At 37.3% G+C, this 22183-nt stretch overlaps 1 protein-coding gene across 5 annotated transcripts in view; it reads left to right on the top strand.

Annotated features, from left to right (window-relative positions):
* LOC108702971 (potassium voltage-gated channel subfamily H member 7) overlaps positions 1-22183 on the top strand; it is a 189640-nt gene that overhangs the window by 157578 nt on the left and 9879 nt on the right. For 4 of the 5 annotated variants that reach the window (XM_018238824.2, XM_041578218.1, XM_041578219.1 and 1 more), the window contains 3 exons: positions 13486-13738; positions 15883-16088; positions 18460-18556. In XM_018238824.2, coding sequence (XP_018094313.1) covers positions 13486-13738; positions 15883-16088; positions 18460-18556 — 556 coding nt within the window. The remainder of the gene's footprint in view (positions 1-13485; positions 13739-15882; positions 16089-18459; positions 18557-22183) is intronic. The other variant, XM_041578217.1, reaches the window with a different exon arrangement.

The raw sequence follows: 22183 nt of genomic DNA, 5'->3' as shown, positions 1-22183 counted from the left end.
CATCAAACTTCTTAAAGTTTTCATATGCTTTTTGTTGTTTGGGAGATGTATCTAATCTGTGAAGAGTGAACTGTACTTGGAATTTTGTGATTTGAAGAATTGTAATATGAAAGAAAATGTATGATAAAAGTTCTTATATTATTGCATTCTGTTGGAGTTATGATCATACGGAGACTCTCTGTGGTTACATGCTTTGCTATTTAACGATTGTCCAAACAGAATTCGCCTTTTCTAAACAGGATGGTGGACAGGCATTAGGAACTGTGTGAATGATGTCAGACTGATATCTATCTAAGCAGGCCAAGTCTTTCAGGCTTCCTATTCAGTAGACTTTATGTAGAACTGTGAGTGAGTATCACTTTGTCACCAATGTGCCTTTGACTGTGAATCAATGGTGGTTAATTTGGTTGCTTGTGAACTACAGAATGTTTTGAAAAATGCAAAGGGGCAACTCTTTGAACTACTACAACGAAAGTCAAAGAGCTGTGCCGTGTTCTGAAAAAGTGATAGCCACAAAATTCCATTTTAGAGCCAAATCAGAAATCTGTCCTCTAGCTGGACAGCCATCATATAGAATAATTTTATAATTTACAAAACCCTCATAGTTGACACCAAGGATGACAAACCTGTAGCCCTACAGTTGACTATCAATCTTCACATTATAAAGCCTTCAGTATAACTTTATTTACTGCTGTTCTATAGGTACAATATTTGCTACATTACCCCTACCTTGACTCAACCCTGCGGTGCAGACGTGGAGTCCTATTTATTTTAGGAACAGCAACATCAAAAAATTATAGTGTCCTAAACTAATGAAAATATAATGCACTGTTGTGCTGCACTGATACTACAGAAACACAACTATAGTTTACATAAACAAGCTGCTGTATAGCCATGGGGGCAGCCATTCTAATCTAAAAAAGGAGAAAAGGCACTGGATACAAAGCAGATAACAGATAAGCTCTGTAGTATACAATGGGATTCTTCAGAACGTATCTGTTATCTCCTCTGTATCCTATGCCTGAGTGGCTGCCCCCATGGCTACACAGCAGCTTGTTTATATAAATTATAGTTGTTTTTCTGAAGCAAACACACCAGTTTTGCCAGTGCAGGGTACCACTATATTATATTGTCTTTCCCTTAAGGGTCGAATTTTAGAGGTTTTATAAACTACAATTAAACTTTATTTCTCTAAAACCGTGAATGCCATGAAAGTTATTGAAAGATCCGAATAAAAAAGTATGAATGGGAAAAAAATGCTGAATGATGTGCCAAGAAATACAAATATCTCTAAAACCTCCAAAAATGTAGTTTTTCAGACAATTACTATTGAAAAAAAAATCATACAACCTTTAAAAGTCTGAATAGTTAAAAAAAACAATAATGGGATCAGCTCCAAATGATATCTATAAGATTCAGGGCCACCATTAGGGGAGGACAAGGGGGAGCATGGCCCAGGCCTGGAGGGGTTTAGGCCCCCTGCTATCACTGAGCTGAAGACTTTGGAAGGGAGGGTGGGCAGGAGCTCTGGTGCCTGTGTCTTCTTTTTCACTGCTCTGATTTGCCAGTAAACTGCCAGGTTAAGCAGCATGGGAATTGGATTCATGAGATTTGAACCTCCCCTCCAGTTTATCTAATCTGGCATTACTGGGACTTACATTTCACTGGCAAATAAGAGCTGTGAAGATGCAGGAACCTGAGCTCCCAGCTCTACAGCTGAGGTACAGTAAGTGGTAAAAGAATTAGTTATTTTATTTTTAAATAACTTACAGGAGTCCTAGCCACCAGTTTTTCTTTTGAAACTTATATGGGCCCTACCACCCATTTTTTTATATAACTTGTGGGGACCCTGGCCACCAGTTTTTTAATATAACTTATAGAAGCCTGGCCAACATTTTTTTTTTTAAATATAATTTAATGTTTTAATAACTTGTAGAGTGGCCTGTAATGTTTAAGCACTTGTGCAAGGGGGGGGGGCAGAAAATGTAGTTGTGCGCTGCCCCATGTTTTCTGATGGCAGCCCTGATAGGACTTCAATTACTTTTACTTGAAGTAGTTTTGTATGAGAGTTTTTTATGGTTTTTACACTTAATACATTTTGAATTATTTGAGTTTTTGAAATAAAAAAACTCAAATCTTTAGAGGAAAAATATAATTTGTGAAAAAAAGAGAAATCTAAATATTAGTAAATTGGCCCCTTCATTTTATGAAACTGGCTGGTTGGGGGACACATTAGTTTAGCTATCTACAGTTTAGAAGGATGGCACTGACCAAGAATACATTTTTTCAGTTGCAGGTTATAGATCATTGTCCACATGGCTGACATCAGAACCCACTTTTTTCTGGGGGTCTCTACAAAAGGAAAATATTTAGGGCCTGATGAGACATATTGAATAGTGATGGGCGAATTTATTCGCAAGGCGCAAAATTGCGTTGAATTCCCGCGATTCGCCGCCGGCGAATAAATTTGCAAAACTGCCGCAAAAATTTGCCAGCGAATGTGCGCTGGTGTCCAAAAAACGGACGCCGGCATCAAGAACGAGTTGCCGGCGCCGATTCGCAAATTTTTCGACGTTTCGCAAATTTCAGACATTTTTCGGCAAAGCGAAACGCCCCAAATTCGCCCATCACTAATATTGAACAGTACTAAATCTATCTATCATTTTTTATGATGCTGGCAATGAGGGGGCCCTACATTAGTACCCCCCAATGGCTCCCATGACCATCCTTGTCAAAAATGACTCTTGAAGCTTTTCACCTAGCCATTATCTCATATGCAGCTGAGAAAAACGAATTAAAATCTACTATGTGTGATTAAGCTAAACCCAGTAACTTATATTTCACTAACCACAGTATCAAAGTAAAATTAAATCCATGCAAAAACATATTTCTGTTGCACAAAGGGAAATGTAATTATGAATGTCACTTCTTTCCCTTAACATCAGAGCATATTATATTAAACAACATGTCCAGACAGTAGCATGAATAGAAGAAGATATCCCTGTATCCTTTATGTAATTGCTTATTGTTCTCAAGGCATTATTCCCATTATGAGATGGCGGGGCTTACAGGGCAGACTCATGCTCCGGCATGTGCACAAAGACAGCGGCAAAACCTGAGAGCCAATGTTTGAATAAGCTTCTAAGAAAAGAATATTTATGGACCTATCTAGCAGGGCTTGAATAGGAAAACATGCCCATCTTCTTCTTCTTTAGAAAAGAAAAGATATTTGCACAAAATCAAGCAGCAGAAGATTGTTGTTGAGCCTACTGGGGATGAATGAGAGAAAGATTATAGTTTATTGTTTGGGAGAATGTCTACCATGGTTTTGGCAGAGTGGAAACTTAGTATATGTTGAATGGGCACTAATGAGGGATAATGGCTTTTGTATAGCAGCAAATTTGCAGCATTGTTTTAGAAGAGAGTGCCTGGCATTATTATTGGCTACTGAAATAACTGTACATACTAAAGTACAGAGCTTTCATGGACACAAATATATATATATATATATATATATATGTATATATATATACATACACACACAGTATTTTAATCTTACTAATGAATATATAATGTGTTCAGTGTGATTCCAAATGAAAAAAAAAAAAAATATGGCACCTTGTAGTTCATATTAATGATGTTCCATATTACAGAAAGATACATTATCTACTCCAGGTCCCTGGCATTCTGCATATCTGTCAGTTAATACAAAGTATAATATGTCCATTATATCTCATCTACCCAGTCTGATGCTGGGGGTCCCATGGCATGTGCCCTCTCTGCTGCACCATAAAACAAGCCGTGTATAAGCTAATAAGCTGTATTGAGTTCTATTATTGTGGATAATAAGTAGGCTACGTGTATCTTTTATTTCTGATATGTAAAAGAAATGATGCTGGTAATTAACCCACTCTCTTATTAAATGTAATTAAAACCCAAATAAAAAGCTAAATAAAGAAGAGCGTGCCGCATGGAATGTTTGGGCGTTATTAACGTTAAAAACATTCAGAGATGCAGTACCTCTTACTATGAAACAAGCCATTACAAGTAATTCATTTGATAAAATGTATATTGTTTTTTATTAAAGGGCAGCTAAAGGCAAAAGGCCACGTTTCTAATTGCTGGATGCAGCATTAGGAGCTTAAATAGGTATCGAACTCCTATTAAAATGGCATAGACAATACTCTTCTGCCAATTTGCACCTTTTTTGATGTGTCAGCCCAACTCTGATATAAGGGAACTCTGTAACTTTAGCAGCCAGTAAGACAACCGATTTTGCATCATGATCTGCCATCTCACATGCTATACTGCTTAAAAAAATACACCTTCACTGCTTCACACTGATAGCAGATACTTAGTACTTATGTACCGTACCCAAAATGTCAGTCTAATGGGGCTACCTTTTGGGCAGCCCTGCGCTAGAGATTTTGCTTATGCACAAACACAAGCAATTTACTGTATGTCCTGAGTCTGACACTTTTATTTATAAAATCTGGTCAGGTGTTTAGATTTAATATAAACTGCACTAATCTTGAAAAACACATACTGATTGGTCATTATAGGTTAATGGCCTGGTGTATACATTGTTAGTGTTATGTATGAATGAAATACAGTCAAGTTACTGCACAATTGTATCGCTTCTCATTTTGAGATTAAATGCAGGTGATATTTGTGGTTTAATGCTTTAGAGACCCCTTTTGTGGCCTGTTGGTTATGGAGGGACCCGCAGAGCAAATTGCATTTCTTCCATATACGCTGCTGCTTTATTGATCAGCTCAGTGCTGGTGTCAGTACTTGAATCCCTTCATTAAATATCAGAAACACTAAAAAACTGGTACCAGTTATCTGCTTTTTAACCGCTTAATTAAATAATAAACCAAAGCCTATTTCAGATGTACATTAAAGTCTTCAAAAGTCTCTTAAATTATTTGGTATAGGCAATAAGGCTCTAGGTAAAGTATTATTGGTTTCACTATAAATGATTTATTTTGTGTTTGTTATAAATAATTTCTGGGTTTGATGCTTCCCTGGTGAAATTTATATGTATCCCGTCACTCTGTTACAATTGTGTTTCAAAGAGGGTCCTGGACCCACAAAAGTTTGGAGAAGCACTGCTTTAAAGAAGGAGAGAGATATGTGACTTTCATATTAAAAAGCATTTGGAATAAATGGGATGATTTATGTATGTTATGACTAGAACATCTCTATCTGCACACTATCTATCAAGCTTCAAGCTTCTTAAGCAGCAAAGCTTTGTTTCTATATGTTCACCAGGGGGATAGTTTGACAACAAATGGTTTCTGAGCATCTGTGAATTTTCTGATTAAAGGCAAAGAATATTCACTTTCATAGTAATGAGAAAACTATTTCAGCTGCATGTTTAAGTGCAGCTTTCACTGGAAGTAATTTGTACAATGTGTAATTTTATATTTTTATTAATATGAATATGTAAAACAAAAAAATGAGCGTGATTTTTTATTCAGCTGCTTTGCCTTCTTAGTACATTGCAGATAGTACTAAAAAAAACAGAGGCGCTGCCTAATTTTTTAACATAAAATATATACATTTTTTACAGGGAGGCTAAAAACAAGAAGGGCCATTTATATTCATATAGTTGCTTTGTCCCATCCCTTATTGCTGGATTAAAAATCTGAAGTGAGCTGCAGTTTGTAGTGCTTTTGGTCATAAGACAGCACTTTGCACCATACACCTGCCAGCACTCTTGAATGTCATTGAGGTGGTGGGTATGGGGCAGGATGGGTAATGACAATATTTCCTTCCTCTCAGTCCATCTTTATGACTACAGCACAGATAAACACAGGTAGTACTATATTCATCTGGAGAGCACAGGTTCTTACTTCTATTCTAGTGCCCATTGGTACTCACAGTGGGAGCAGATCATGGTTGTATTTCATACTGTGTAAACTGCCCTGACAATTGTAAATGAGCCCTAAAATGAACAGAAAATATGTGTCTCATTATTTGTTAATCCCATGGATGCAGGTGCTATAAAAATTGCACCCATCCTCGTAGCACTTTTACCTGTAGGGATTTCATTGCAACTTCAGTGCAAAGCAAAGTTGATGTTGGTGCAACAAAGCTGTGCAGGGATCTCCTGCATCTTGCACCCATTGGCAAGCCATAGAATTTATATGCCTCCCCATCCCACATTGAGGAGCAGGTTTTTGTACTTCATTCTGGTTATTTGTTGCCAATTTCTGCATTTGCCTCCTGTCAAATTTGTAATACTCTAAAGGCACAGTCACACGTAGCACATGGTCCTCTTCTCTCCGCATGCATTTTGTAGGCAGGCAGAGAAAAGTATGCAACTCCATGATGCACCACTGGCAGGCACAGCATCAGCCTGAGTTCAGCTACACTGGAGGGACATGTATGCCACACGAGACTGTGCCTTAAAAGCTCTTGTCCCTAGTTAAAAGGAAACCCAGCTGAGATATAATACTCGTTGATGTTTTGCTCACACACAACCCTTGTTGCTCCGATGAATACCAACTGCCAGTTCTATGGTTAGACACATTTTAAGTGAAAACAGTGGCACATAAAAACAAGTACAATGCTGCAGAGGCTGTAGACATTAGAAAATCAGCTTTCTTATCATTCCCCAGAGCTAAAATGCCATAGACGTCTTTAGGTCTGAATCTGACCTAAAGGAATCAATCTATGGCAGAGACTGTAGATAAGAGTGACTTAGCAGTTGTACAGACAGCTAGGGTTCTGTCAATGCAAGCACATATATACCTTTTATGTTAAATGAAGGATAAAGCGTACAAGACTTAAATAAAATGTCCCTTTACCTTGGTTTTTATCTTTATGATTTTTAAGCAAATTTTAGTAGCATCCATCATTTAGAATATTAATATACTACTGCTGGCTGGTAATAAAAATGGAAACCATTAATTTGTTGCATTACATTGCTTAAAAATGTATTTGTTGAAAAGTTTTGATAATGAAGAAAGTATTCCCCTAGGCTTCAAACAATAAAAGCCATGGAGAAAGGAGACATTATCTGGCGCCTTCTTTTGAGAATATGCCTGGCAGAGATACAATATTTTCCATTGAATTTTAGAACAATATACAATGTAACTTTGTGCCATGCTATTGAGTATTTAAAAAAATCTATAGAAGACCATTCAGTCATATCGAGGGTGGGTATAAGGATGGAGAGTTTCTAGATGTTTGATATACCTTATATCCAAAGCTCTAAGTAATGTAGTGAAAATCATTTTTATGTGATCACTGGCTGGTAGAGATGCGATTTGATTACAATGTTTCCTATAGGAGCAATAGGAAAGATGTGCTGAATTGTAGTTTGGTAGTTCTAGTTCAATGGATGATGCCTAAATGTTGACTATGAGTGTAAGACCTTTCTCAAAGAAAAGGCTGAAATACATTTACATATTTAATGTTTTATCATTTAGTGGTAGGTAGTATTATGTTTTTGGTGTGGAGTGCTGAGGAAGTCAACTGAAGGCAGCAGACATAAATAGACTAAATAAATTGATTAGTAGGGCAGGTTATGTTTTAGGTATGAGATTAGAGACCTTAGAGATGGTTTTAAAGAACATGTCTAAATTAATGAGTATTTTGGGAAATGATTCCCATCCTTTACATGAGTTTGAAGTCATATAGTAGTTCCTTTAGTAATCTATCTATCTATCTATCTATCTATCTATCTATCTATCTATCTATCTATTATCTATCTATCTGTCTAACTATAAAAGAGCTGTGTACTGCTGCTCCATCCTTCCAGAACTCAACACATTAAAGCAGAAGTACCCAGCACTTGGAATAAGCCCCTTAGCAGGCCCTAGTAGATTGGATTGGACAGTGAACCTGTTATGTGTACTGTTCTGTATATCCCATCTATAATAGGGTGCTTGTTATGACCATGTTTTGGCATATCTTCTGTCAAACAATGAGCCAAGAGGAGCCTAACAAAATGAGGAGAAGATGGTTTCGTACAAAAGGTGTGAATGTGAATGTTAGGCCTTTGTAAGATCAAGACAATGTAACCAAACCTTGAGACAGGTCCCCTTAGTAGGCCATAGTAGGAAAAGTGAAAAGTGGGCCCAGTAACATTGAGATTTAGCAAACAGAGCTCATTTACTGTTTTTACTGTTAGACATCTCATCTATAGTAGGGTGACTGCTATGGCCATGATTTTGTATATCTTCAGTCATGCAACAAGCTAAGAGGGACCTGACTCAAAGAGCATAAGATGGTTAAACAAAGAGTATGAAAATCATTGCATTAAATCAATTCAGGATGATGAGCCTCTTCTCTACAGAAAGGCTTTTGATGAAAATGTTGCGACTTAGGATAAAAGAGAAAAGTTCCACTTAATGACCAAGGGGTGCTTAAAGATCTAAATGTGGGAGTACACTCTATATTGCACCCCCATCCATGAGGAAGTCCGCAATTTGATGAAACGTGTTATACTGTATAGTACTTTCTGCCCGTGAGGTTTGCTTTGCTGTTTGTACTAAAATAAAAGTGTAATCCTTTTAATTTAATACATTTACAAGATTTACACTATGGGAGTGCAAACCTCATCACATTGACTTGGGCAGATATATAAGAGCTCGAAGGAGCTCCATTAATCCAGAATATAACACATTAAAGCAGAAGTTGCAAAACCTTGGGACTGGGCCCCTTAGGAGGCCTCAGTGGAATGTAAAGCAGACCCAGTCACCGTGAGATCTAAGGATAAGTGCTTACATACTGTATTGGATATACCGTCTTTAGTAGTGTGACTCTTGTGGTTGTGTTTTGGCATATCTTCAATCATGTAATGACCTAAGAGAGGCTTGACTAAAGGCAGGGGAGGTGGTTTGATATGAAAACCTCTGTATTAAGCCAGTCCAGGGTGATAGAGCGTGTGCACTGCAGACAGGCTTGAACACCAGGCCTGCCATCACTAATGTGCTAACAACTTTAATACAGAGGACATGATATATAAGCAAAGCTCTTCAAAGAACACTTTGTGCAAGTTTACCTTAACTTGATCAATGTGTAATGGAAAAACTGCACTAGTGACAGACATTTCAAGTACACTACAGCCATGCATAGCTTGTAAGGGCAGGTTGAGGCTATATGTTTAAACAGGGGTAGTAAAGTAGAGTGACAGCATAATTCTCTTTAATGATGTAAAAAAGCTGCAAACACAGAGGAGGCATTCATAGGAGTATTTTAATTTCCTATTATTGATTATTAGTGAACACTGTGGTGAGATTAAAATATAGTCCAAACAAACCTTATTAATACTTGTGCAAAGGATAATATCTAGTGGTAACTTGACTACTCTTGATTTAGCCCATGTATGGGGCCAAGATAATAATGGCTTGTACCATACTGATGGGAAGGACTGGAATGTGGCCTTTTGCCTACACAATTGGTAGCTGATAACTGACTCGACTGGACTTGCTGGAGTTGGCTACTCCAGCAACAGAAGAATGCAGTGAAAATGTAAAAAAAATCTATAGAAGAAAATATCAAGGGTGGGGATGAGGATGGAGAGTTTCCAAAAGTTTGGACACATTTAATAAGTATTATTGATCCAATCCAATGATGCCTAAATGTTGACTGAGTGTATGGCCCTTCTCAAAGAAAAGGCTTTACAAAATATATTCAGTTACTGTATTAAAGTTTTTTTTGTGGTGTAGAAAGTTATCAAATCAAAAGACTGGCTTCCAATCTTATAACTGCAAAATCATAAGATATGTACTTTGAGGGACTGACTGAATCATATTAGACAGCTACCTCAAGGGGAGTTTGCAGAATATAGTGAAAAAAAATGTTTTTTTTAATGAGTAAAGAAAACATTCACCCAGTCAAGCCAGTTATTCCCCAGATAACTAATTTAACCTAATGTATCATCTAAGATTGTGAGTTAAGAGGGTGTCTAGAGAGAAGAATGGGCTATTTTGTCTTCCATACAATTAAGGGAAGCATATTGTTTAGCAAGAAACACCTAGAGATGTCTAAATGTTCCTGTGTGTTATACTGCCTGCTCAGACTGGATATTCAACTATATCTTGTCTTTAGGATTATCCAGAAGATGTTGACTATGGTCATTGTTTCTTTGGCAGAGAAATCCTGAATTGCAAACTATAATTCTCTAGACAATTGTCATCCACCGGCAGCAGTTTGTGAGCAACATGATACTTACCCTTTCCCTGGATGATTCTCCACTTTGATGTTCTGGCTGTTGGTACATACCAGAAATTCTTGGGGCAGAAATACAATGTTGGAGACACAGAATGGACTAATGTGGGAACCCCCCAGGAATCTCCATATCTGATGTTTGTTTGACCTTCTTACATTTTCTGTTTAGTGTGGTTTGTGTATATCCTCAAAATATACTATATGGCCAAAAGTAAGTGGGTATACCTATAAAAATGTAAGTAACTATCATCATTACAATTACACCTGCATTATACAATTAAGGTCCCATTTGGTATTGGTTAGCAGATGGTTAGAAGAGTGAAATAACTTGACTATCCTACACAGAGCCCTGACCTCAACCCAGCTTAATAATGTTGGATGATTTGAAACACCAGTTGCAAGGCAGTTCTGATCTCCAACATCAGTGCCCAGCCTAGTTTTTGCTCTTATGGCTCTATGAAGAAAAAACATTTTAACATATAGTCAAAAATAGCCTACTTAGAAGAGGAGAGGCTGTTATAGATAAAGCTAGGACCAGCTTCATATTAATACTCTTGGTTTGGGAATGAGATGTTGGGCAGGCAGGTCTCCGAACACTTTTGGCCATGTAGTGTAATTTATATTTGAGCGTAGTTTCAAGGGTACAGAATGTTTATATATTTATCTCTTTGGGGCCCTTTAAAAAAACATTTCTTAGTTATTTCTTAACTATTGAATATCCCCTGGTACAAGCATAATTGCAATGTTTATGGGAGGCACTTTAAACAACTGTGAAACCCAAGATCAGTAACAGTTTGTTAGACAACACCCAGTAATTCTGATTTGGGACCCTGACCCATGATACTATTTTTTTAAAAATGCACCAATCCAGGCAACTACTGCAGAGAAGCATTTACCATTTTCATTGTTCTTCCCAATTATCTCCTGCACCTAATACAGTAATTCTGTAATCCTTATTTATCTACCAAGAGTGGTGCTGAGGATCATTGGTAAGGACTAGGGATGGGTGAATTGGACCCGTTTTGTTTCACCGAAAATTCGCCGCCGGCAAACTGACGCTGACGCCCATTAAAGTCTATGGGCATCAAGTGGGCGAAGTTTTTTTGACGCGTATCTTTTTATTTTGACGCACAACACCATACAAGATATGGGCGTCGTTTTTTCGGCGAAACAAGGCAAAAAAATTCGCCCATCCCTAAGGACAGTTAAAATTTCAGTGGAACTGTGGAAGGTACCATCACCCTAAAGCTGTCCATAGACGCAACGATCCGTACGATTTTCGGACCGTGTGTGGAGAGTCCCGACATTTTTTCGTCTGGCGGAGATCGGTCGTTTGGTCGATCGTACAGGTTAGAACATTTCTTGTCGCCTGGCGATAATATCGCTGCGTGTATTGCCGATATACGATTTTCAGTGGGAGACTGTCACTAGTTTTGTCAGACATAGATATCGTACGATTGCTGTCAAGGGCAGAACATCGGCTCATCTTTTCTTTTACTACTTTATTTGATCGGAATGGTAAGACTTTGTTCTGAATGGTTAGTGGAGGGTCGGGAGATGGGAAAGTCCAATCATACGTTGATTCGTACGATCGGATCTTTGCGTCTATGGCCAGTTTAATACCATCAGGTAGGTGCAATAACAGTCAGGTGGTAATTTTAGCTCCACCTCTGCTCAATGTCTTTGTGCCTTCTCTTGAGGAGAGAATATTAGAAATCACTTCAGAGTTCTATGACTGCATTAAAGCTCATGTGACTTCTAAGAAGTTATTAGTAAAAGTCATAAGTTGTATTTTACAGACAGGATGCTCAACATAATATGAGAATCTAAAAAGCCTCAGCTCTTTCTATACACCTGGGTACTTAATTAATACATTGCATAGCTTTCAATAGGCATTTTTTATACATGGGAAATCACTAATCATCAATAAGAACTGAAGACATTACAAACATAGTATATGTGTATATGTATAGTGTATGTATTTTGGAGTGTGTGTGTGTTTGTTTTTATGGCTTTTATGCATAGTAAATTCATATCAAAATTTTCTGATACCAAAGACCAGTCATTTTTGCTACAACACTGGCAGTTTATGAGAGACTGTAACCAAACCTGAATTATTATACTCCGAAGTGCAGAACAGCTGAGCTTACAAAATATGGCTCAAAGAATATGTATATTAATGTTGCCAATTTATCTTTTCTGAGAGGAATTTCCTCAGCATGTAATATGAATTCTTCAGCATTTAACATGGCACAGGGCTCTTAAAAACAACAACTGCTACTGTCAATGACAAGAAAAACAGTTTGTATGAATAGTGTGATGGGAAGGCAGGTGCAGAATGTAATCCTGTGTGCCATTAGCCTATGGCTATTCCTATCAAAGATGGATCTTTACTACTGAATAAACTGTGGTGCTGTTATTCATTTAAAAAGTTCCCAATCTATCCCCCCAGCCCAGAGTTACTACTGCATTCCACACCAAACATGCTGAAAAGTGCAGGCTAAGGAAGGCCTGTTTGCTTTTGGTACAGCGTAGGGTTGCCACCTGTTTGGGTTTTACCCAAAAAATTCACCAGAAAAGGTGGGAATCCTAGTACAGAGTGATGCTCATGCATGCTGGAAAAGTATTTCTTATCAGAATTAGTGGGCACCTGAGACTTACATGGGGCTCCTTTTCTTTTTGGGGGAATAATTACAATAGAAAACCGCATGAATATGCAAGAAAACGCGAATCGCATGTCCATTCTGATTTCTGACCATGTTAAAAATACTTCTTATTGGAGATTTTATTTTTTTTAAATAAGAGGGGAAGATGTGACATTTTTGCTGATATGGGAAACAATGGCGAAACATAACCTCTCCTTTATAAATTACTCATTAAAAATAGACAAACTGCATTCTTCCCATATCCTCATAGGAGGCAGATCGTTATTGGTTTACTCCTATCCTTCTTTGATGTTCTTTCATTTGTAGCAAACATGTGGCCACTTAAAATCCTGGGTCCTTAGGCATCTGCAAAAATGGTGCATGTAAAGCTGACCCTACATGCCCAGATTTGATTGGGAAGTTAGGTTTATTCTAAACATCTGGACATGTATGGCAGGCATTCGATTGCACATGATCAGATATGCTTGAAAATGTTATCTAAGTGCCACTGATAAAATATCAGAAAGTGCATGGTGCATTGCCAGATGAGGACGTGAAGTGGAGCCACGTATTGGCCAGTGTTTATCCACCTTAACCTGCTAAATGTTTTGTTGCCATTGTGAACCGATTATGTTATATTTCGGTTTAATTACAGGTACTGAAGGGTTTTCCAGAATGCCTACAAGCCGACATATGTCTTCACCTCAATAAGACACTGCTGCAGAACTGCAAAGCATTTATGGGTGCCAGTAAAGGATGTCTTCGAGCCTTAGCAATGAAGTTCAAGACCACCCATGCACCACCTGGTGATACACTTGTCCACTCCGGTGATATTCTCACAGCACTCTATTTTCTCTCGAGGGGTTCCATAGAAATTCTGAAGGATGATATTGTAGTAGCAATTCTAGGTATGCTTGTCGGCACTGCGGGACATTTAGGGGGTTATTTATCAAAGTCCGAATTTATCTCAATATTTTCTGCTACAAACTACGATCAAATCTGCTCTGGTTTTTTACGCTTATTTATTATCACACTTTCTCGAAAATTTGCTTTGTGGAAAAAAAAAATATTTTCACAAATTTTTCATCCGATTTTCACGATATTTTGGTAATTTTCACCCAAAACTTTGGGGTATTGCCCGAAAACCCAGCGCACATCAAAAAATCATTGGGACTTATATGCCACCTTGGCAGGTCTGAGATGCCGGATTTTCAGATTCGGATCATCGTGATTTTTTAAAAGTCAGATTTTATGAAAAAATCTGATCTGATTTTTGCATTCAGAGTTTAGTAAATAGCCCCCTTAGTGAAGAGCTCTCTGTTGTACTTGTACTTTTTTATAATTTTTATTTTTATGGGTGATCATGATCATCATTTATTTTTTAATTTTAATCTTGTACTGGAGACTACCCCGCAGCTTAAAAGGGAAGTATACACCTGAATTTAGCAGGAACAAAATAATTATGTCTTGTATGGAAAATGTACTGCCCCTATCCTTACAAATCTAGTTCATTTTAATACTATGAAGCATAAAAGGCCTATTGCTTTCTTCTACATTGAGTAATGTTTGTTGAAACAGAGATAAGGGTTCCGTATAACCTAGTTGTTTGCATGTCAGATTTAACTCCTCCTATATTTAGCCTGGACAACTAAAGAAGTTAGAAAATGAAATTATTTTGGTTTCACTGTACTGCACTAAATAGTGCTGGAAATAACACAATTTATTTTCCTAATTAAAACAATAGTATGTTGAACACAAGACGTATAAACTGAACTTATGTTGATCATTGGTGTATATTGTACCTTTATGTGACTGCAAGACTAGGCCACAAGACCCACTTGTGTCTCATTTTTGGGCATATGCTTGCCAAATGAATTTCTCTGCAGAACTCTAAGGTTACTTAATTTTTGTCAAGAGCAAAACAAATCAAAATGAATCAGTTAATAGTGCTGCTCCAGCAGAATTCTGCACTGAAATCCATTTCTCAAAAGAGCAAACAGATTTTTTTATATTCAAATTTGAAATCTGACATGGGGCTAGACATTTTGTCAATTTCCCAGCTGCCCCCAGTCATGTGACTTGTGCCTGCACTTTAGGAGAGAAATGCTTTCTGGCAGGCTGCTGTTTTTCCTTCTCAATGTAACTGAATGTGTCTTATTGGGACATGGGTTTTTACTATTGAGTGCTGTTCTTAGATCTACCAGGCAGCTGTTATCTTGTGTTAGGGAGCTGCTTTCTGGCAGTACAGCAGTAAAGAGTGATTGAAGTTTATCAAAGCACAAGTCACATGACCAGGGGAAGCTGGGAAATTGACAAAATGTCTAGCCCCATGTCAGATTTCAAAATTGAATATAAAAAAATCTGTTTGCTCTTTTGAGAAATGGATTTCAGTGCAGAATTCTGCTGGAGCAGCACTATTAACTGATTCATTTTGAAAAAAAATGTAACTGTAGCAACCATGTTTTTTGAAGGCAATGTTAGAATGACATGGCATATTTCACATCTGACAACAAAACCTTTTTTCCCTATGATTGTGACAAGTTTCAGATTTTTTTTTGAGAAATTACTTCTTTTGCACCATTGTCCCATACATGCCAGTGTTATGATATGCTTGACATGACTGACCCATGTTTACAGTAATGTATGTGGTAGCATCATGCTGTGGGTCTGCTTTTTATTAGCAGGGACTGGGCATCTTGTTACGACACATTGTAGATGCATGATGCAAAATACAGCAAGAGAACCTGCTTCAGTCTGCTGAAAACCAAAGCTTAGCTTTAGTTTTGGAACTACTATATGTAGTGGAAATGGCAAAATGTTTTTTCCTAATGGATTTTTGATGGATGATTTATTGAAACACCTTTGATTGTGTTCCCTTGGCTAATGCTATAAAACATGCAGTTAGCTAACTGTCTAATAACCCATACAGCCAGTCGGCAGTTAGCTTCTTGAAAGCAAACATCTGATTGGTTGCTATGAGTTACTAGACCTGGGTAAACATTTATTTAAATAACTCCATTTCTGTTTATATGTATTTATCTTGTTTTTGCAGGTAAAAATGACATATTTGGTGAAATGGTGCATCTGTATGCCAAGCCTGGTAAATCTAATGCTGATGTCAGAGCACTCACCTACTGTGACCTGCACAAAATCCAGCGAGAGGATTTGCTAGAAGTATTGGACATGTACCCTGAATTTTCTGATCAGTTTCTAACAAATCTGGAGTTGACTTTTAATCTCAGAGATGAGAGTTCTAAGGTTTGCACTGCACATTGTGTTGTAGATCTTCTCCCTTTACCCCCAAGTACACTACATTGTCAGATATTTTCTGCAGAATTGTAATTTTCTTTTAACATTATTATTCATGGAACGTTTCAAACAAGATTAAGAGAGTTTACTATAAGAGCAGAATGTATGATTATACATTTAATCTTTGCATTTGAGTTGGCAAATCAGGGTTGGTTATATGATCAGGATGTACAATACCAGATGTCTTTTTTTTTATACGAAAGTAGAGATAATAAGAATACATAAACTAACACTGGAAGAAAATTTGATTTAACCATTAGTATAGGAATAGTTTCTATAGTGTAAGGGGAGTCATATTATGGAATTCCTTCCAAGAGTCATAGTAAGAAGAGATTCATTAATGGATAGGTGACTTTCCAGGAAGAATATATACAGTATATAGTACTGTAAGTAAAGTATATAGAGTAATGATTTGCAGTAATCCAAAAGCAATCAGGTTGCTATTTTTTGTTTGGGGTGCAAAGTTGTATTTGTGGTCACATGCTGGGGCTATTTGCCTTCCTTTGGGTCAACTTTAAGAGAATCTTTAAAAAGTTGAACTTGACAGAGGTCCTTTCCTTGCCTAGCATTCTGCATTATTAAAACTTTAATGAGTAGTCCAACACTTGGCCTGCTATTGAAGCAGCAGGGTCAAGGTCTCTTTGTGAAATGTGCATTGCAAGGCAGCGTGTTATTCCTGTACCATGACCTTAAACCCAGAAAGATTGGGGCTATGCCATTGACAAGATGTCATTTTGCTTGATGACTGTGTTGCACTTCAGTCGTTAGCAGGCAAAGGGTTAAATAAAAGGGAGTTGTCCACCTTTAAGTTACAAGTTGTAATATTAATTATTTTATAGAATATCCTATGCTTAGTGAACTTTCAGTTTGTCTTGATTTTATACTTTTTTATAGTTTTTTTTTCTGCCTCTATGACTTCAAATGGGGGTGTTTTTTTATTACTTTGTATTCAGGCTCTCTTCTATTCATAGTCCAGTCCCTCATTCACACCGCTGCCTGGTTGCTAGGGTCTACAGTTTAGTCTACAATTTAGATTCATACCTTTACAAAGGGAAGTCACCAGAAAGAATTCAATGGGTTGTTTTAGGATAGGTACCCCATGGCACATGCATGTTTATTTGTCACAGTACATGTTATGGGACTCCAATGTGCCGCCTCTTTCCACCATTTTTTTCATTGTGTATCTTGCCCATTTTTTGGTTAATAAGCCTTGTGATGTTCAAGGCTGGTAAAGTCCCTGAATGCAAAGGGCATCCCCTATTCCTAAAAAGCATTTGTGCCGGCGTATGGCTGTACTCTGCACTTTACCCTGGATAGGACAGATGGTAAGCAGAGGTCCCTAATGCACTTCAAAACAGAGTGAGACCTGTGGCAATTCATTTAATGTGCAGGATAGAACGCAACATGGTGGACTGTGCCCATATTTTGCATTTTGCACCCACCCTTGCATGTCATTAATGAAAAGAAAGGTTTAAAGAATCGACATGTAGAGCTAAATTTCATTGTACTGTGCCTTTATGCACACATTTCAGACAGTTGAGATGAGATAAGATGGCACTGCATACCAATTATTTTGCTGTTTCACTTCTATAGACTGAAGGCTGCCAGGATGTTCTACTGTACTGCATTTCAATAGAAAAATCCATAGCAATAACATTCTTTGAAAAATGTCATGCTGGAACTTTTACCTTTAGGGGCCTCTTAACTAGGCTAAGGCCTGTCCAGGCCAGGAAAGGGGAACAAAAATAAATTTATAATAAACCAATCACTGATATTAAACTTAACGTAAAACAAGTAGAGGCTCATTTATTAAGACTGGACAAAATTGCATTTGGGATTAAACATGTGGCCACAATGAAATAATAAAAGCCAATCTCTGATGCACCAGGGACCAGGGATTTTCAAGGGAAGACTCTGGTATAGAAGTCAAAAACATAATAAACAACATTTCTGCTTTATTTATTTATTTATTTATTTATCTAAGGTTTAGTTCTTCTCTTAACAGGACTGTTAAGAGGTCTTCTATGAGGATTTTTTGGGTCCACATGCCTTTATGGATGATTAAAATGATAGGTTTTAGCAGTTCCACTCATCAAGTTATCAATTGGGATTCAATTGATTAAACTCAAATCCAAAGTGTAGGCTGCCACCTAGTGAGCTCATGTAAAGAAAGAGTAACCTAAAACGAATATTTTCCCATTTATTTATGAGTCACATTGATTTAGTATGCATAGGCTTGTTTTATTTCTGACGCAGCAGGTTGCTGTGCCTTAATATCTATGGCTTTTAATATAGATTTCTTTTTTTCCCATTAAACAAGGCTGGACTCTTGAGATCGCATGCAGATATTGATTTCGATGGTGAAAATTGCAAACTGCGAAGAAGGAAATTGTCTTTTAAAAACAAATCAGAGGAAGGTAATTGCATTGAACTTGCATGTCCTAGAATTAATTATTTGTTTTTTTATATTACACTATAGATTTCTTTCTTTTGATGTTTAATATGCTATTTAAATTGTGCCATATTTAAATCTGACACACAATATTTCAAGTATTTCATTTCTTCAAGTGAGGCAGCGCAGGCTGTTGGCTTATAAGTTAGCAGAGGGTGCCAGATAGGTCCTTTACCTGGATTCCCTTTACCAAAAAGCTAAACTGCGCTGAATAGAGATGTTATAGTCTTACTTACTTATATTCTTACACCTGATGTCCTTATATCCTTTGATTTTTTTTCTCACCATCAGGTGGAGACAGTAGGTGGCCTCGTCCCAGTGGGGGCCTTAGACTGCCACAAAAGGGAGCAAACATAACAACGTTTTCAGTAATACATTGTGTTATATTCACTGCGCATTGGCACAAACTATAAAATTTGCAAAATTTCTTCCACTGTCGGATGGTCAGTAAGCAGTTTCCAGGTTCACAAAAGCTATATTAAATTTGCGCAAATTAAAATTTGTTCACGTAAAGGCATAACTTTTCGCATTGCAAATCGTTTTTTGGTTACCGACATTTTTATAAAATTGGGCTTTTAAAAATTCACGAATTTTTCGGGAATTTATCAAACCCTGAGGCTGGAAAACTCAGAATCTGAAATCTCGGCATCTCAGACCTGTCGAGGTTGCATATAAGTCAATGGGAGAAGTCCCAATGATCTTATTGATTTGCGCAGGGTCTCGTGCCAAACCCTGAAGTTTTCGGAGGTTTCGGGCAAAAATAGGAGGTCATGGGTGAAAACCCCGAAAAAATCATGAAAATCGGGTGAAACCTCTGACAAAAACTTTTTTTTCGGGAAAATGTAATAATAAATAAGCATTAAAAACCCGAGCAGCTTAGATCGGAGTTGGTAGCAGCCAATATTGAGATAATTTTCGGACCTTGATAAACAACCCCCTTCTTATATTCCCCCTAAAGTGCATGAGGTAGATAAATGTTTACAGATATATTAAATGCTTACAATGGCAATGCTATTGAGACACTTGGCAGGTTGATGATACTCCTGTAAGTCTACGAGACAGTGGTCCAGAAGCAGTAGACCAGTAGAAATGTTCAGATAATCAGGTAATTCTTGTTCTTCCTGAGGGTGTCTTCTTATGTTATAGAATGGCAACTAAGCAACTTTACAATTTGTCTTCATTATTTATTTTTTATAGTTTTTTTAATTATTTGCCTTTTTTCTTCTGACTCTGTCTAGCTTTCGAAGTCACTGACCCCATCTTAAAACAAATACCCTGTAAAGCTAGTCATTTATTGTACTTGCTACTTTTATTACTCCTCTTTCTATTCATGCCCTTGTATTCATAGCAAATCAATTCAAGGTTGCTTGGGTAATTTGGGTAACAATAGCAATCAGATTGCAATCAGATTGCTGAAATTGCGAAACTGGAGAGCTGCTGAATAAAAAGCTAAATAATTCAAAAAACACAAATAATAAAAAATAAAAACCGGTTGAAAATAATCTCAGAATATCACTTGCTACATCATACTAAAAGTTAACACAAAGGTGAACAACCGCTTTATATCTAAGTCTCACATTTTACATTCATAGAACATTCTATGACAGAGCTAAACTATTTCTGTCTAAGCCTCATTCATGTGTTCTCTGCCCCCCAACTTCTCTAAGGATTTGGTTCTCAAAGGACCAGAATTATATACTGGGGCTTTGTAGAAACCAGGCTCCCCACCAGACATGCACCTTGCTATAAAGATGGAGGCCAAAGAGGGAGAACCTTCATGATACTGAAGCTAACAGGAAATGGTCATATATATCCCTGGATCAGTGGGGAATAATCACCCGCCCAGGTACTGGGATTTAGGAAGAGAAGGAAATATTAAGTAGGGGATTTTCAAACCATAGGGGAATGTAACCCTATGGATCCCTAGAGGTGTATTGGGGGAATAATTGGGTGTAACTCAGGATGGACAAAGTATGGATAGACAGGTGTATGGGGCCACCTGATTTCTGAATACAGTCCTGTGATACACTCAATGGAGACCTAAAGGATACTGAACACACCCATTTCAGCTTGACCTAAATTTGGGAATAGTATTGTTTTGCTCATCCTAGCTGACAACAACCTGAATTCCTATGCATCAAAGAGAGTTTGGGCAGGAAGTCTGACCGCCAGCTGTAAATCATGGGAATAGCATATATGATATTTATATATGGTGTCTGTGTACCCCTCCTGCAGACTTGTCTTTATCTTTAAAAATATAGATAACATTTTATAGTTTTCCAGTTTTTTGGCAGGAGTTTATTTTAATTTGTTTTTAAAATATTATTTTCAATGAGATTAATGTAAAGGGTCAGGGAAAGGTTCTGATACTGGAGTGAAGATTAATTAATTTGAGACCCTATCATTTCAATGAAACTCAATTTGAAAATATTCAAGCCCCCACTTGTTGTGAGAGGTTAAGGGCTGACATTTAGGACGTGCAGTCCAAAGCAAGAAGGTGCGTCAGTAGCTCTGTTGGTTTCCAGAAACTCCTCAGCTTTGACAGATAAACCGAGGAAAACGCATAATTTACAACTTTACGTGGATCAGTTTTTTTCTCTACTTGGCAAAAATAACGATATGAATCAGATTTATTCTAGGTGGTGTTGCCTGTGGGTTTCTGAATATTCTGGCAACAGTCAAACTGCTGAGTGTAAGGAAACGGATGCAAATGAGATGTTTGAATAAGACACCTGCAAGTAATTAGCTCTGCAAATTCCACCTGTATAATGACAGATATATTGTGTTTTGTGAGAAAGAGGGTGCCACTAATAGACCATTTTTCTGGCTCTAAAATTAACCCTTAATGTGCCAGAGAGCTGTGCCAGCAAGTTCATAGTCTGATTCTTTCCAGCCTGCAACAAGAAATACCTTCAGGTTGTTAGGGTCATTTACAGCAGATACACTGACTGATGCTTCAGTTTTATTGTTATTATTTTGAATTTGTATTTATCATTATTGCCATACTAATGCCTGGTTGATACATTAAACCCTAACCAAATATGCTTAGTTTGCCCAAGAGCAGTAACCCATCTTAATCAATGAGATGTTTGCTTTTAAACAGATGACCAGTAAATTCTACCTGCTGATTGATGAGTTACTGCTCCTGGACAAACTTAGCGCATTTTATTACATAACACCATTAGACCTTAGAATCCTATTTTATGTAATACCAGCATTTACATTTAAGAGGAACTACCTCTTTAAAGGGAATGTAAAGGCAAAAAAATAAAATCCCATCTCCATTATACTTTAATTAAAAAATGTCTACCGTTTTTATAAGAAACCTGACTGTATTCACTGAAATTCCCCCTTTATTTACTTGCTCTGATTGCTGTGGATAGGAACTTCAGACGGTCCCTAACTGCTCTGCAGGGAAACTATCATACTTTTCAAAAATGGGATTTTATTTTTGCCTTTAAATCCTCTGTTTCCAACTCCAGCTGCAGGGACAAAGACCAGGAGCCAAATTTAAACAGATAAACTGGGATTCTATGTGGAGAGTTGGATAAAGTTTGTATTAAACAATGCAAAAACTATAAAATCCACATTA

This window comes from Xenopus laevis, chromosome 9_10S, assembly GCF_017654675.1.
Source record: "Xenopus laevis strain J_2021 chromosome 9_10S, Xenopus_laevis_v10.1, whole genome shotgun sequence".
In the NCBI taxonomy this organism is placed as follows: Eukaryota; Metazoa; Chordata; class Amphibia; order Anura; family Pipidae; genus Xenopus; species Xenopus laevis.
Note: the sequence above shows the minus strand (reverse complement) of the source record. Positions and strands in the feature narration are given on the sequence as shown.